Genomic DNA, 15,726 nt, shown 5'->3' with positions numbered 1-15,726 from the left:
GCGCAAGCACCATATACCGGTTTTAGCCACAGCTAGATATTCTGAATACTTGTGCAAGCAACAACATATTATATGAGCAAGCATCAGCAAACTGGTCAGTACAGAAAACACCAAAGGGTACTTTTTATACCTACACAGTGTTTGGCTAGCAAGCATTGGCACGATGTTTCTTTTAGTAATAATATTTTTTTATTTTTTTTGTAAATATTTGTATGTATAGAAGTTATTGGTTAGTCAAATTAAAAAATAAAATAAATTTACTAAAATAAAAAAAAACTCATCCACACGCTTGCCAATGCTTGTTGTTTGCCCCAAGCCTGAAGCAGCTCCATAAAGTACACAAACTATAGGTTTGCACAAACCTGTATACCTTATGGCGGATCCACAAGTTTGCGATAAACAGCAAACGTGTGTGTCGTTTGCCTATGCTTGTCAACGCTTGGGAGCGCGGCGCTCCAGTTGGCAGGCAAGCCATCTATGGGGTTTGCCGATGCTTGCTGTTTGTCACAAGCGTTTGGCGACACCATTTATCCTTACCGAAGACATTGTTTTTTTTTACTGGCTTTACGGCTCTGGGTGCTCACAGACTTTGATCTCTTTACCGTTTTATACTATACCAAATTCAAATAAACTTTTATAAGTAATAGGTACCTACTTTTTAATCATCAAATGCATCTATAGGTACCACATGGGTACCACGCACTGGTTCGGAATTATGCATAGAGATAGTATAAAATGGTCCATGTAATTATGCCTTTCCTACCGAGAAGAAACTCGGCGGTTGCTCTTTTAAAATATTATGCCATGTATTTTGCCTTTTCAAAAGTTTGTGAAGTAGGTACCAACCTACCTATACCCGTTACTTAAATACTTACCCAGATATATTTACTTACTTAGATCACTTAAGAAATAAGTAGGTATTTGGCTCCCTTATTTGGTCAGACGACAGATCTGAGGAATTTTATGGTGGATGCGACGGGTCTGCCCGCGAAATTCAAATTTAACTTGATTTTTCGCAATTTGTTAACTAATACGACAAAGTAGGCTTATAGCACTTTAATTGCACCATTGGCAGTATCATCCTCACAGGTTTAAATAAAAAATTGGTTGTCTGTAAAGTCGGTTTACTGACGACCGCCTTTGTTGTCACGTTCAACTATGAACGTGACAACAAAGGCCGATTGTGCTTCTTTGTCGCTCGTTCCGCGCTCTCGCTTGCACTTCAAGCCTTACATGGAACGCCTCAGACCGAGGTAACGCCGTATGAGTCATGTTTTTTCGTGCGTGCAGCCGGCTCTATCGAATTATAAGACGTTGTCACGTCAAAATCTTTACTTGAAAGGGTCCAGTTTAAGAAATTAGCTAGTTAGACTAGAACTCACAAATTAGTTTATTTTTTATTGTTATTTATATAATACAGTTATTTTATTTGGGAAACCAGTTTAGGATTCTTACTTTTACAAAATAATACAGAAGATGCTTTGCTTGATTTTCAATTGTTAAATATATCATAAAATAAAACGATTGTTAAGTTTAGAATTTTTTATTTCAATATAATCAACTAGAAAAGGTCTTAAGTCTAGAAAGACAGACTTTGCAGTCTGCCCATTTTTGTATGAAAGAAATTATCGTCTCTATGGCTAAGGCTGAAATCTATATATTCTTTGACTTTGCTCAGATTTAAGACACTGTAAAAACGAGACAGCGTTATACCACTGATGCGCTGGCATAAATCTGTCTCGTTTTAACTGAAACTCAAGTCGAAGCAAAGTCAAAGTGTGCTCTAAAGATTTCAACCTGAAACTCGTGCCATGCAATAATACTTTTTGCATGTAGAAACGGACCCTTAACTCCCAGATAATATTGGCACAGACAGGCTTTTTAGGTAGCATGTGCGGCCAAATTAGACGGTGTCCAGCCTGTCTGGTTTTTTAAATTCGATAATTTTTTAGGGTTCCGTACCTCAAAATAAAAAAAAGAACCCTTATAGGATCACTTCGTTGTCTGTTTGGCTGTCAAAAAACCTATAGGATACTTCCTGTTGACCTAGAATCAATCTATCCCATCCCAGTCCAACATCCCGTTACATAGGGTACATCCCATTGACCTAGGTCAACGGGATTTACCCGTACCAAGTACCCTATAGGTTTTCATGACAGACACAATAGACAGAGAACAAAACGATCCTACAAGGGTTCCGCTTTCCTTTTGAGTTACGGAACCCTAAAAAATTAAGGTTGCACGACATTTTTACCCAAATGTCCGGCTAAACTGGCTGGTCTGTTCGGTTTTAAGGTCTGGCAACCTGAGTCCCAGATAAGCATTACTTATCACTTGGTGCAGTAAAATAACCCACTAACCATGGTACCTCTACCTACTGATTTTACTCCATAATTATTTTTCTTACAGTTTGACTTATTGTTTTTACATGGTCTTTACTTACAAATTACAACTACATTATATTATATTTAGAGCTGTAACTAAGTAGGTATGATTCATAATTATCAATTAATCAAAACTATTACACTTAAGTATATTTTTACATTACCAATTTTGTAACTTAATAGTTTCATTACAAAATGCAAGAAAAGTTGATACCTCAAATCTCTAAATGAAATTGACAGGTCCAAAAATAATAGTGCTGTCCTGCTCATAATGCTCCCTCAAGAAATGGATAGTGCTTCTTTAAGAGTTATCAATTTTATTTAGATATTTACGAACAATAAAGTGATAGACACTCTTGACTACTATTAGTACTTATAATAGGTACACAATATTTTTTTCATTCAACAATTTAATTACATACTTAACAGTATTTAACGACAAAATAAATATTACAAAGTATCTCCATTAAAGCCCAACTAATTATTTATTTAATTAAGAACTAAAATACACATAGTTCCCCGGCTTTGCACGGGTAGCTTATTACAATTTTAGCAGGGATCTCTAATTTTTCGTACTTGGGCTTTGCTCAGACTATACTAAGAGTTAAAACGGGACAGATGTATGTCCGTCACATAAATCCGTCTCGGTTTAACACTGACTAAGGCAAAGCAAAGTCAAAGTACGCTCACGGACTTCGTCTGTGTTGGTGTTAGCTGGCGGGTGTGCTCTGCCTTTTTGGAATGTTTTTTTTTTTGTTAAAACTGACTGGAAAGCGCTCTAAGGGGGTGCCGTGCGTATGTCGGCGAGCGCCGGCACAGACGGGGTCCATACTTGTATAGTTTAACTAACTTGTTACAAATAACTACAAAGACATTGGCTAATCTTTGTAAAGCCAGATGAGAGACAAAAAAAAGTATGCTTACAGGCCTAAGATTTAGAAAGCGTCTTCTTGCTCAGAATTTACTTAAGAGTTAAAAAGAGACAGGCTTATGTCAGGGATAACTCTGTCTCGTTTTAACTCTTATTAAAGGAATTTCTTTGGACTTAGACCAAGCGAGCAATCGCTCGTTTGGTCCAAATCAACCTAAACTCAAACGAAAGTCTATTCCCCTAGGAATCTGTACAGTAATTGAAAGAGACATCAGTCTTAAAAAAAGCCAAATATACAAAATAACTAGTTAAATAAAACTATTTTAATAGTGCGAAGCGAATTAATGCGAATACCACTTGACTGAGACAGTTCGTGGCGTAGCGGGTTGCGGGAAGGTTAAGTAAACGAAGAAAATAGGGATGATGACTACTAGTCAAATCAGCGACTTTTTATCAAACGTCAAAACGCCCGCTTAGTATAGGAGCTTGTATGAAATACACACATGTGACATCATAACATTTGACGTAATTTGACGTACTTTTTGACGTGACAACGTCTTATAATTCGATAGAGCCGGCTGCACGCACGAAAAAACATGACTCATGCGGCGTTACCTCGCTCTGAGGCGTTCCATGTAAGGCTTGAAGTGCAAGCGAGAGCGCGGAACGAGCGACAAAGAAGCACAATCGGCCTTTGTTGTCACGTTCAACTATCGTCAGTAAACCGACATTACAGATAACCAATTTTTTTAAGTTAAATCGATAATTTAAAATGGTTAGCAAATTTAAAACTATCAGCGAATGAGGATTTTACGAATTTTGGAAGAACCTATATTTAATAATTACCAAGAAATAGTTTATTTTTGACACAGGCATCATCCCCATTCCTTGATTTTTACATCAACTGTCTTCCTCAAGCAACCTCCGACCTCACGAGCCGTCTCAGTGAAACGGTATACCTATAGGTAATTATCATTTGATGTTTTATCATCATGTTGAAAAAAAAACCTTTATCTTGCAAGTTCTGTCCATACAAAAGAAAATAACTCAAGTAGTTAGTTAGTGAAACATATGAAAACACACACTTTTAAGTTTCAAATCAGTTTCAAATCGATCCGAATTTTTTTATCATACGCTTGGCTACATCTTAATGCATCGCCCTCATTTCTGAGGGTCGTAACCGCTTCGTTTAATCCCATAAACTCATTTGGTTCAAATACTTCCGCATACGACTCGCCGAACTCTAAGGTCTATAAAGCATAATATTTTGACTTTGCTCAGACTTAAGAAACTGTTAAAAAGAGACAGTGTCATATAGCTGACATTAATCTGTCTCGTTTTAACTGTTTAAGCCTGAACAAAGTCAATGAACGCTCTGTAGATCTAGTCAGTGAAACATACGAAAACACACACTTTTAATTTCCAAATATATAGATCGTTTCAACGAATAGTTCCTAACTTTCTATGGCGTTATGTTGGCTCCCCTGTCTGTCCAAGTTATTGGCACCATATTGGCATGAGAAGACGCAGATTTTGTTTATTTTCATTTGATTTTCATTTCATTCATTCATAAAAATCTATACCTACCTATCTATACCGGAAAGATTTCCTATCAGACGCTTGATTACTTCTCCCTACGAATTTTACGAGCTGGTGACGTCACGATAATGTATGAGGCGCCATATTGGCAGGAAAGCAATTTCGCGGGATATTTAAGGGGTGGACTTCGTCTTTGTTGGTGTTAGCTGGCGGGCGTGCTCTGCCTTTTTGGAGTGTTTTTTTTTTTGTTAAAACTGACTGGAAAGCGCTCTAAGGGGGTGCCGTGCGTATAACGGCGAGCGCCGGCACAGACGGGGTCCAGACTTGTATAGTTTAACTAACTTGTTACAAATAACTAGTAACTACAAACTTGACATTGGCTAATCTTTGTAAAGCCAGACGAGAGAGAGAGAGAGAGAGAGAGAGAGAAGGGGCATGAGACGGATCTACCCGCTAAATTCAAAAGTTTGGTTTTTGCGCAATTTGTAAACTAATACGACAACGTAGGCTTGTGGCATTTTAATTTCGCCAATGGCAGTATCATCCTCACAGGTTTATATAAAAATCTTTACTTGAAAGGGTCCAGTTTAAGAATTTAGCTCTAGTATCGATTAATTTGTGAGTTATTGTCGATATTATAGCTAATTTTTTAAACTGGACCCTTTCAAGTAAAGATTTTTATATGAACCTGAGAGGATGATACTGCCATTGGCGCAATTGAAATGCCATAAGCCTACGTTGTCGTATTAGTTTACAAATTGCGAAAAACCAAATTAAATTGTATTTCGTGGGTAGACCCGTCTCATGCCCCTTGAATATTTATTCGCGCGCAAAAACTAATATAAAAAAATATATTATAGTTGTATTCGCGCGCAAAAACAATTGGAAAAGTAGAAAAGTATATTTAACGTGTGATAAAATCAATTATCACAATATGAGCTTAGTGTAGGTTATTTTAATGTTTAAACTATATTTTTAGCTAATCTATGTAAAGCCAGACGAGAGAGAAAGAAAAAAGAACAATAACAGGTTAGTTTAGTTACTTGTGCTTGTGTGTGTGTGATGTGTCTGTGTTTTAAGGGCTGCCACGGTTATGGGTTTTTATGTGCCTCGTCAAATCGCTATTTCGCACAGTTTTATAAGCGCACAGCTCGCAAGAGAACAGGCTCTCACCAGTGTGAGTTTTCCTGTGTCTCAATAAATCACCATTGCGTGCGCACTTGTACTCGCATACATCACACGAGTACGGTTTTTCACCGGTGTGAGTCCGCATGTGACTAACCAAATAACACTTTCGGGCAAATCTGAAATCGCAGACTTCACAAACAAAAGGTTTCTCACCAGTGTGAGTTTTCATGTGTCTCTCCAATTCGTTGTTTCGTGCAAATTTATAGCAGCACAGATCGCAAGAAAACGGTTTATCGCCAGTGTGGCTTTTCATATGGCACGCCAAAAAACATTTTCTTGCGAATTGTAAATCGCACACTGTGCAAACGAAAACTTTTATCCCGGTATGAGTTCTCATGTGCCTCTCGAGTTGCCATTTGCGTGCGCATTTATAGTTGCATATATCGCACGAGAACGGTTTTTCACCAGTGTGTATCCTCAAATGCTCGATAATTTTCTTTTCTCTGGCACATTTGTACTGACACAGTTTACAAGTAAAGCATTTTTTGCTGGCGCGTTTATTCCCCTTTTTGGGATTGCGTTGAGACTTGTAATATAACAGTTTCTTTTCAAATTCAGTTTCACCTATTGCCCTTTCTTCTTTTGCCGGTGATTCTAATTTTTTTGATGAATATTCACATTCTTTATTACTGACTTTTATCTTTTTAGTAACTGGTTCGACGGTTTCTGGTGAAGAAACTTCTTGTTGACTTGTTATGGTTGTCGCAAGTTTCCATGGCAAAGGAGCGACTGAAACGAAACGATACTCAATTAAGAAACATTCTTTCTTTTTTCATAATTATCTTTATCTTAATATATTACATCGTGATAAGAATCGTCATGATGTCGCACAATAATTCAGTACTTCACTAAGCTTAAAAAAAAGGTTATTTTTACTGGTATCTTGCAAATTTTCAAACTAACTTGTCACCGTTGCGCAAGACAGGCAGTAAATCACTCTTTCTAACCATTTAAAATTAAATTAAACATTACTTTGGTACATATTCATAATTGGTATTGCAAAAAATCAGTTACGGGCCCAGTGTAGGCACTGCAAACGCTACCCGTGCGTTATTGAAGTTAAATATATTCTAACTTTATCGTATTACTGGTCATCGCTTGTTAATTGTTATGTCAATAGTTTCATACATCTACCTAATTATTTCGCATATTATGTTTGAATTCGACATTTGCTATAACATAGGTACAGAAAATACAAACTGTACTTGTACCCTGAAGTGCCAAGCCGTATCTAGTCTCTAATCCATATTAATATTATAAACGCGAAAGTGTGTCTGTCTGTCTGTCTATCTGTCTGTCTGTCTGCTACGTTTTCACGGCCAAACCGCTGAATCGATTTTAATGAAATTTGGTACAGACCTGGGATACATCCCGGGGAAGGATATAGGCTACTTTTTATCCCGGAAATCAAAGAGTTCCTACGGGATTTAAAAAACCGAAATCCACGCGAGCGAAGCCGCGGGCATCCTATAGTAATCCATGTTTTTTCCACGCAATCGGCGAACCCGACCGACTCGTTTACTTTGTAATAATTACATTTCTGCCCACTTTGTTTTTATATAAAATCGCAATACTATATGAATAAGACACTTATTGTTTTGTAATATTCTTTCTCATGTAAGTGAATTGTTAATTCTTAATGAGAATAAAATTTCTTTAACCGTCCATTTATTTAAGATAGCAAAAAGTGTGAGTATTTAAAAACTAAAATTAAGTCGTTTGTAGCAAGGCAACTGTTATCACCGCTGCACGAGAGAGAAAGTCAAATATCTTGGTTCAGTAGATACAAATTTCTGGTCACATTTCACAACACAAAATAATTTGTTAAGTTTGTTAAATCTATTAGAGAGAAATAGTGTATCTTATGCCATCTATTGACACACGCATTACTTATAGCTAATTGTTTTTAACATTGGCACCGATTCTGTTGTCTTTCTCTAGATTGTTGAAAAGGGACGGAACATGAATTTTACATTTAAAGACTCTATAGTGCACGCTATTTTAAACAATAGGCTCGCGATTGGCCGCTAAGTCACGAGGTTTGACAGCTCTAAATTAAATTTAGAACTGTCAAGATGTGTCTATCCTTTTCATATTACATTAGTAAGAAGAGGATGCGAATGCTCTAAAATTTAGTTGCCAACAGAATCAGTACCATTATGTATTATTTGCATGTGCCTCGCCAAATCGTTAACCCGTCCAAAATAGTACCCGCATAGCTCACAAGAAATAGGGTTCTTATCACTAGTGTGAGTCTTTATGTGCCTCACCAAATCACTATTTCGTATAGAACTATAATCACAAGAGTCGCAAGTAAAAAGGCTCTCACCGGTGTGAGTTTTCAAGTGCCTCACTAAATCACAATTTTTAGTACATTTATATGCACAAAACTCACAACTAAAAGGTTTTTCACCTGTGTGTGTTTTCATATGGTTGACTAAATAATACTTCCGTGCAAATTTTATCCCACACAAATCACAAGCGAACGGTTTCTCACCCGTGTGAGTTCTAGAATGTCTTACTAATCTGCTCTTGGATACAGATTTGTAGTCGCATACGTCACAAGAAATAAGTTTTTCACCGGTGTGAGTTCTCATGTGGCTGGCTAAATCAAACTTTTGTTCAAATTTGGTCCCGCATACTTTACAAACAAAAGTTTTTTCACTTGTGCGAGTTTTAATATGAATATCTAGTTGCATATTTTGCGAAGTTTCTTTGTCGCTTGGATCGCAAAAAAAAGGGTTTTCACCAGTGTGAATCTTCATGTGGTTGACTAAAATACTTTTGCGTACAAATTTGAAGTCGCATACTTCACATATATAGAATTTTTTTCCTGTGTGAGTAGCAATATGCCTATCAATTTCACTTTTTCTTGCACATTTATACTCGCAAAGATGACACGAAAATGGTTTTTCACCCGTATGAGTTCTCATATGGGTGTCTAAACCACTTTTTCGAGTAAATTTGTACCCGCATACTTTACAAGTGAAGGGTTTTTCACCAGTGTGAATTCTCATGTGATTGCTTAAATGATTTTTCCTTGCACACTTCAAGCCGCATACTTGACAAACTAACGCTTTTTCGCTACTGTGGGTTTTAATGTGCTTATTTAGCTGCCACGTCCGTTCACATTTATACTCGCATAACTTACAAGCAATAGGTTTATCAACAGTGTGTGTTTTCTTGCGTTTCTCTAAAGTTTTAGAGCCGCACTTAGAAAACTTGCATTTTAAGGATTTCTTGGTATCATTTTCAGTTTCACCTATTACAAGTTCTTGTTGAGTCTGTATTCCTGAATTTTGATACAAAATATCACATGAATTTTCACATTCTATATTACTGTTTTTCATCTCTTCCATAAACGGTTCGACGGTTTCCGGCGTAGAAACTTCTTGTTGACTTGCTATGGTTGTTTCAAGTTTCCATGGCAAAGGAGAGACTGAAATGAAACGATATTCTATTATGAAACAATTTGTTCCCTTTTTCTAAATACGTAGTACACTAGTTTATGCCCGCGACTTCGTCTTCGAGGGCTACATAAATTTCGAACCCCTATTTACCCCCTTAAGGGTTGAATTAAAAAATTCCTATATCTACGTCATAATAGCCCTTATCCGGCCAGTAGTTTGAGCTGTTCGTTGATAGATCAGCCAGTGAGTCAATCAGTCACCGTTCTCTTTTATACGTATATTTACGAATTAAGCAGAATTACTATCTAGCGTTAAAAAATATGATATTTTATGATTTTAATAGTTGGGGCTGAAACAGATATTTGTATGCCATGTACCACGGCACCAAAACCACCGCGCAACAGAGATACGAGTCAAACGTGTTGATAGAAACGCAAAATAATATCAAATCACACTAAAATTACAGAGCCTCAATAGCTCAACCGGTAAAGGAGTGGACTGAAAACCGAAAGGTCGACGGTTCAAACCCCGCCCGTTGCACTATTGTCGTACCTACTCCTAGCACAAGCCTGACGCTTAATTGGAGAGGAAAGGGGAATATTAGTCATTTAACATTCTCTTCTATATTCTTTTTATAAAAAAAATAAAAAAATAAAATAATAATATTATAAAGGCGAAAGTTTGTATGTGTGTGTGTGTATGTTTGTTACTCCTTCACGCTAAAACTACTGGACGGATTGGGCTGAAATTTAGAATGGAGATAGATTATACTCTGGATTAGCACATAGGCTACTTTTTATCCCGGAAAATCAAAGATTTCCCGCGGGATTTTTAAAAAACTACATCCACGCGAACGAAGTCGCGGACATCCTCTAGTAATATCTATTGGCCATTTTAAAACTCATAAATAAAATTTTATTTTACCATTTTCAAAGTCTTTATTTTCCTTTTTTAGTATTTTGTTAGACATTTATAGCATGTAGGTAAATCTACTGAATATCTATGTGCATTGGAATACGCTTATATGTGCTGTTATGTGGACGCTTGCGATTTATCTAATAAAAAAAGTATTTTTTCAATGCATTTATATATATATACAAGAAAATGTTTCGATGTTATTAAAAATAAAAAAAAAATAAAAAATCGTTTTATTTTAGGTTAGGGACCCATATAAACAGTAAAAAAATACAAAATATAATATAAAATTAAAATAGTTTAAAATGAAATAGTCATTTTCCGTTAGGGATCTGGTGTACCCGTAGCCAGTGTTTATAGAACACATTGTCAGGGGACGCCTGAGCGACGACTTTAAGCATCTTGTTATTAGAATTGCGGACTGTTTCCCAGAAACCCGCAATTCTATTTCGTATAATGGCGTAGTAGTCCGGGACTCCAGCGTCGGCGAACATGCCCGATGCACTACAATACCTTGGCATTTTTAATAAAATGCGAAGGGCATCATTATACTGTACCCTGAGGATGTTAAAAGATCTTTTGGTGTAATTGATCCATAGTTGTGAAGTATAAAAACTCATACAGCTTTAAACAATGTAACTTTAACATCCTCAGAGCACCGAGCAAATCGGCGAGCGAGCATGTTGCACCGTATTGCCAGTGACCTTCGCTCTCGTTCTATATCAAAATCGTCGCTCAGGGATCCCGTTAACATGTGTCCGAGATACCTGAACTGTTGCACAACCTGAACCACCAGTTCAGGTTGTGCAACAGTTCAGGTATATTCCATCTAACAAAACTGGTGGTATCCTCTCCGGGCCTTTACCAGCTCTAAAAATCAACATTTCTGATTTGCGTACATTGTATTTTAATCCATGTCTCAAGGCGTAACCTTCGCAGATCGATACTAATTTACGGAGACCGTTTATTGAGGGGCTAAGCAGCACCATGTCATCAGCGTAACTTAAGTTGTTAAAACAAACTCCGTCAATATGACAACCGATGCCAGTACCACTTAGCTCCTCAATCAGGTCATCAACGTATAGATTGAACAGGTCCGGAGAGACCTGTTCAATCTATACGTTTAGACCTTAGACCGCCCTGACGTACACCACACTCTAGTCTAAACTCACTAGAGGCTGTGTCGCCCCAACGCACAATGTTCGTCTGGTTCTCATACCAGTATCTCATCAGCCCGACAATACCGCTATGTACATTTGAGTCGCGCATTTTTCTCCATAATATATTATAATTAACATTATTTATTGTGTAACCTACAACATTGTTAAGTAATTCAAAAATAAATCCCAATTATGTATGTATGTAAGATAAGATTAGAAACAACAAATAAATCTTTTTTAGGGTTCCGTACCTCGGAACCCTTGTAGGATCACTTTGTGTCTGTCTGTCTGTCCGTCGTGTCTGTCAAGAAACCTATAGGGTACTTCCCGTTGACCTAGAATCATGCAATTTGGTTAGAAGGTAGGTCTTATAGCACAAATACAGGAATAAATCTGAAAACCGCGAATTTATGGTTACATCATTAAAAAAAAATTAAGTTGTGTTTCAATTTTCAAAATAAGATAACTATACCAAGTGAGGTATCAAATGAAAGGGCTTTACTTGTGCATTCTAAAACAGATTTTGTTTATTTTTATGCAAAATACTTTTTGATTTATTTTTATCACTACTTATATGAGAAAAAAAACTAGGAGTGCATACTTACTTAAAACTCGTATATGTATAAGAATTTTATTGAAAGTTTAAATAAAACACAAATGATTATGAAGAAATAAAATATTTGTATGGGATACATTTTGATAATTCGTGAACTAAGGCGCGAACGTGGTCCAATCAGAAGAGAGAAAGCTCAAACTTCCATAACAACAAAATTAAATATGTATTTCCAATTTTCGTGATTCGAATAGGTACAGTATGATGAAAAAATACTTGTCTTTCAGAATTTACATTAAACTGTAAGGAATAAAATACTCATTTTTTAAATTTAGTGTTTATTGTTTCCAAAAATCCGCTGCTTACTAAAGTCAAACAATAACAGGTATGTTAGTCTACTTAAGGCTTAGACTTAGACTGGGAGGCGCTCTAAAGGGGCGCCGCGCGTGTGTCGGCGAGCGCCAGCACAGACGAGGTCCATACTTATATAGTTTCCCTAACTTGTAAATAACGACAAACTTGACATTGGCTAATCTGAGTAAAGCCAGACGAGAGAGAAAAAAAAAGAGTACCTAAGTGATATTTCGGCATTCAAGTAGGTATAAAGGCTCTTATCGGTGTAGGATTTTATTGCCTTACTAAATCACTATATCGTAGGGAACTATAATCACAAAAATGGCAAGTAAGAAGGCTTTTACTGGCGTGGGACGAGATGTGCCTCACTAAATCACTATTTGTTGCAGATTTATACACGCATAGCTCACAAGAAATAAGGCTCGCTCGCGTATGAGTTTTCAGGCCGATTCACACCAAGCACGTACACGTGACACGTGCATAGTGACGCGAGTAAACTCCTAACCCACCGGGTTACGCATACGTCCACGCTTTGCGCAAGCGGTGTGCCATGTTTCATGCAGTTCCATACATTACAACGCAGTGGTATGCGCTACGTCTACGCTTACGCAGCCTGTGTGAACGAGCTATTCATGTGCCTAACTGAATCACTATTTCGTACAAAACTATAATCATACAACTCACAAGTAAAACGGTATTCACCAGTGTCAACTTTCATGTGATTCACTAAATGTGCTGCACATTTACAGTCGCACAGCTCACAAGAAAAAGTTTTTCCAGCGGCCTGAGTTTTCATATGTTGTACGAAATAATATTTCTGAGTATATTTAGCTTCACTTGAAGGGGTTTTACGGGTTGACGTGTAAGTTGTTGAATGATTCTCTAATTCACTTTTAATACATACATTTAAAATTGCATTGCTCACAATAAATGTTTTCACCGGTGTAGGTTCTCATGTGGTTGATTAATTAAAATTTTTGTGCTTTTGATTTTTGTTTTTCAAAAGTGAAAATGATTTTCACTTGTGCGAGTTGTAACATCAATCTACGGTTGCCCAAAAGTTTTTCGGTTGCTTGAAACACAAAACTAAGGTTTTTCGGAGTGACTTTGCATGTGGTTGACTAATTCAAATTTTTGTGAAAATTTGAAGTTACATACGTCACAAACAAAAGGATTTTCACTCGTGTGAGTTGGACAGTCAATCTCTAATTGCCCATTTATTTTTCGGCACCTGAAAACGCAACACGAAGGTTTTTTACGAGAGTGAGTTTTTATGTGGGTAGCTAATTCAATTTTTTGTGCAAATTTGAAGTCGCATGCTTTACAAACGAATGGTTTTTCACCACCATGGTTTTTGTGCATGTGGATAGCTAATTCAATTTTTTGTGCAAATTTGAAGTCGCATGTTTTACAAACGAATGGCTTTTCACCACGGTGGTTTTTGTACATGTGGATAGACAATTGAAATTTTCTTCCAAATTTGAAGTCGCACACTTCTCAAACAAATGGTTTCTCACCACGATGGGTTTTCATGTGGATAGCTAATTCAGATTTTTGGGCAAATTTGAAGTCGCATACTTCACCTAATTCAAATTCTTGTGCAAACTTGAAGTCGCATACATCACAAACAAACGGTTTTTCATCACTGATTTTGATGCCCGAAAACGAAGGTTTCCCACGAGAATGAGTTTTCATGTGGTTGGCTAAATTACCTTTATTTGCGACTTTGAAGTCGCATATTTCACAAGCAAAGGGTTTTTCCCCACTGTGAACTCTCATATTATGTTTGACCAACTCAGTTTGACATGAACATTGCAAGCCGCATACTTTACAAACAAACGGATTGTCACTACTGTGGATTTTAATGTGCTTATTTAGCTGCCAAGTCCGTGCACATTTATAGTCGCATAATTTACAAGCAATAGGTTTATCATCAGTGCGTGTATTATTGTATTTCGATGAAGTATTCTGGTTAGGGTTGGGGTTAGAAAACTTGCAATTTAACAGTTCTACAGCATTTTCAAGAATTGCACTTTCTTCTTGAGTCTGTATCCCTAAGTTTTGATGAGATACATTCTGTACTTTCATCTTTTTCTTAACCGGTTCGGCGGTTTCTGGTGTAGAAACTTCTTGTTGACTTGTAATGGGTGTTGCAAGTTTCCATGTCAACGGAGCGACTGAAATGAAACGATACTTTGTTATGAAACTTTTCCTTTTTTCCTAAATATACTGAGACATCTTGAGCTGTATAATTCGAACGTACAAAACCAGTTTTTAGAGTTCCGTACCTCAAAAGAAAAAACGGAACCTTTATAGGATCACTTTGTTGTCTGTCTGTCCGTCCGTCGTGTCTATCAAGAAAACCTATAGGGTAGTTCCCGTTGACCTAGAATCATGAAATTTGGCAAGTAGGTAGGTCTTATAGCACAAGTAAAGGAAAAAATCCGAAAACCAGAAATTTATGGTTACATACATCACAGGAGAAAAAATTAAAATGTGTTTCAATTTTCAAAGTAAGATAACTATATCAACTGGGGTGTCATATTATGAAAGAGCTTTGCCTGTTGTATTCTTAAACAGATTTTCATTTATTTTTATGCATAATAGTTTTTGATGTCTCGTGCAAAATGTCGGAATACCCGAGTACCGAAACCTCAGTGCGCGAGTCTGATTCGCACTTGGCCGGATTTTTATTTTTTATCGCGGGAGTGGAAACAGATCTCATGGCTGCAACTACCACCATTGTGCCAGAGAGAAGCAACGTATAGATAGAAACGATAAAGGTCACATTTTACGAAACAAAATATTTTAAATAACATTAAAGGTGCATGAGACGGGTCTGCCCGCAAAATTAAAATTTAATTTGGTTTTTCACAATTTGTAAATTAATACGACAAAGTAGGCTTATGGCATTCTAATTCCGACAATGGCAGTATCATCTTCACAGGATTACATAAAAATCTCTACTTGAAAGTGTTCAGTTTCAGAAATTAGTCTAAATAATGAGTTTGACATGAGTTACTCACAAATTAGTCGATGCTATAACTAATTTCTTAAACTGGAACCTATCAAAAAGATTTTTTTACTTATAAACCTGTGAGGATGATACTGCCATTGGCGCAATTAAAGTGCCATAAGCCTACGTTGTCGTATTAGTTTATAAATTGCGATAAATCAAATTAAATTTAAATTTCGCGGGCAGACCCGTGTCATGCATCTTAATTATTTATTTATTCATCCAAATCATATATTACTAGCGACCCGTCCCGGCTTCGCACGGGTGGACACTACCACGAAAAATCCTATCTATTTTCCGGGATAAAATATATAAATCTATACGGATTCGGAAGAA

The 15,726-nt window shown here is 36.8% G+C and overlaps 2 protein-coding genes across 4 annotated transcripts in view; both read right to left on the bottom strand.

The window, feature by feature from the left end:
* Window positions 1–15,726, bottom strand: part of LOC123878311 (zinc finger protein 345-like) — a 349,298-nt gene that overhangs the window by 49,433 nt on the left and 284,139 nt on the right. The gene's annotated exons all lie outside the window — the stretch shown is intronic.
* LOC123878323 (zinc finger protein 2 homolog) overlaps window positions 1–15,726 on the bottom strand; it is a 364,832-nt gene that overhangs the window by 319,838 nt on the left and 29,268 nt on the right. Inside the window, exon 7 of one of the 3 annotated variants that reach the window (XM_045925498.1) lies at window positions 5,567–6,711. The exons of 1 other annotated variant lie outside the window; for it this stretch is intronic. In XM_045925498.1, coding sequence (XP_045781454.1) covers window positions 5,870–6,711 — 842 coding nt within the window. In that variant the 3' untranslated portion in view covers window positions 5,567–5,869. Of the gene's footprint in view, window positions 1–5,566; window positions 6,712–8,113; window positions 9,422–15,726 lie in introns of those variants that run through there. One more of the 3 variants, XM_045925495.1, reaches the window with a different exon arrangement.

Source organism: Maniola jurtina, chromosome 26 (genome assembly GCF_905333055.1).
Source record: "Maniola jurtina chromosome 26, ilManJurt1.1, whole genome shotgun sequence".
Taxonomy (NCBI): domain Eukaryota; kingdom Metazoa; phylum Arthropoda; class Insecta; order Lepidoptera; family Nymphalidae; genus Maniola; species Maniola jurtina.
The sequence above is the reverse complement of the archived record's forward strand: the minus strand, read 5'-3'. Positions and strand labels throughout refer to the sequence as shown.